Here is a 950-nt window from a genome sequence, read left to right as displayed (position 1 = left end):
GACCGGGCAGTGTTTCATTCTGTCGTACATAGGGTCGCTATGAGTGCTGACTTGATGGCACCTAACAGCAACAACAAGCCTCCTCAACTGTGAGAAATGTTTGTTAAAGCCAAGTATTTGAGGTATTTTTGTTACAGCAGCACTAGACAACTAAAACACTATATCTGCAGGGTAAATGTAGAGCTTGATATCTCAATTTGTTAAAAAAAGAGTGGAGGGACTGGAAAACAGTTGACCATAAGTTTGAATTCAGATAGATCTGGGTTCAAATCCTGGCTCAGTCACTTCTTATTAACTTCTCTGTGCCTTATCTTCCCCATCTGTAAATGGAGACAATTTCACAGGGTTGTGGTGAGAATTTAAAAATGTGATACATGTACAATGCTTACCACAGTGCCTGGAACATAACAGGCAATCAGGAAGTGGTGGCGATTATTATTATCATTGTCATCATTATAAATATTATATACCTAAAAATGTTAATTGTTATTATGTTTGGGTAGAAGGACTATTAGTGATTTTGATTTTCTTCTTTGGCTTATCTGCGTTTTTTCAGATTTTCCTGAGTGAATATGTACGAATTTTTTATTTTAGGAGAAATAGGCAGTATGAAACAGAAGAGGAAAGATGAGTGGAGGGAGTGCTTGGTGTGGGTGTGCAAGGAGCTCGACTGGAACTGACAAGGGCTGGGAAAGCAATTACCTGCAGCTTCTTTTGCAGAGCAGCCAAGTGGCAGGCCTCCCCCAGGGCGGCCTGCAGGGCGTGGGAGACCACGTGGCGCATGCAGGCCTCCGGTGTCTGCTGCACCTGAGCCGCCTGGATCTCCAGCAGCAGGGCACTGCACACGGAGGCGGAGACCAGCTCAGGATCCACGAAGAGGAACACTCTGAGGGCAGAGGTGGGTGGGGCAGAAGGGGGCTGATGAGAATGACTGCTGGGAGAGGGGCACC

The 950-nt window shown here is 45.7% G+C and overlaps 1 protein-coding gene across 1 annotated transcript in view; it reads right to left on the bottom strand.

Moving 5' to 3' along the window:
• LOC111820491 (phosphoinositide 3-kinase regulatory subunit 6-like) overlaps window positions 1-950 on the bottom strand; it is a 13,056-nt gene that overhangs the window by 10,567 nt on the left and 1,539 nt on the right. Inside the window, exon 3 of the mRNA XM_023730988.1 lies at window positions 703-884. Coding sequence (XP_023586756.1) covers window positions 703-884 — 182 coding nt within the window. The remainder of the gene's footprint in view (window positions 1-702; window positions 885-950) is intronic.

Source organism: Trichechus manatus, unplaced genomic scaffold (assembly GCF_000243295.1).
Source record: "Trichechus manatus latirostris isolate Lorelei unplaced genomic scaffold, TriManLat1.0 scaffold00040, whole genome shotgun sequence".
NCBI classification, from domain to species: Eukaryota; Metazoa; Chordata; class Mammalia; order Sirenia; family Trichechidae; genus Trichechus; species Trichechus manatus.
The sequence above is the reverse complement of the archived record's forward strand: the minus strand, read 5'-3'. Positions and strand labels throughout refer to the sequence as shown.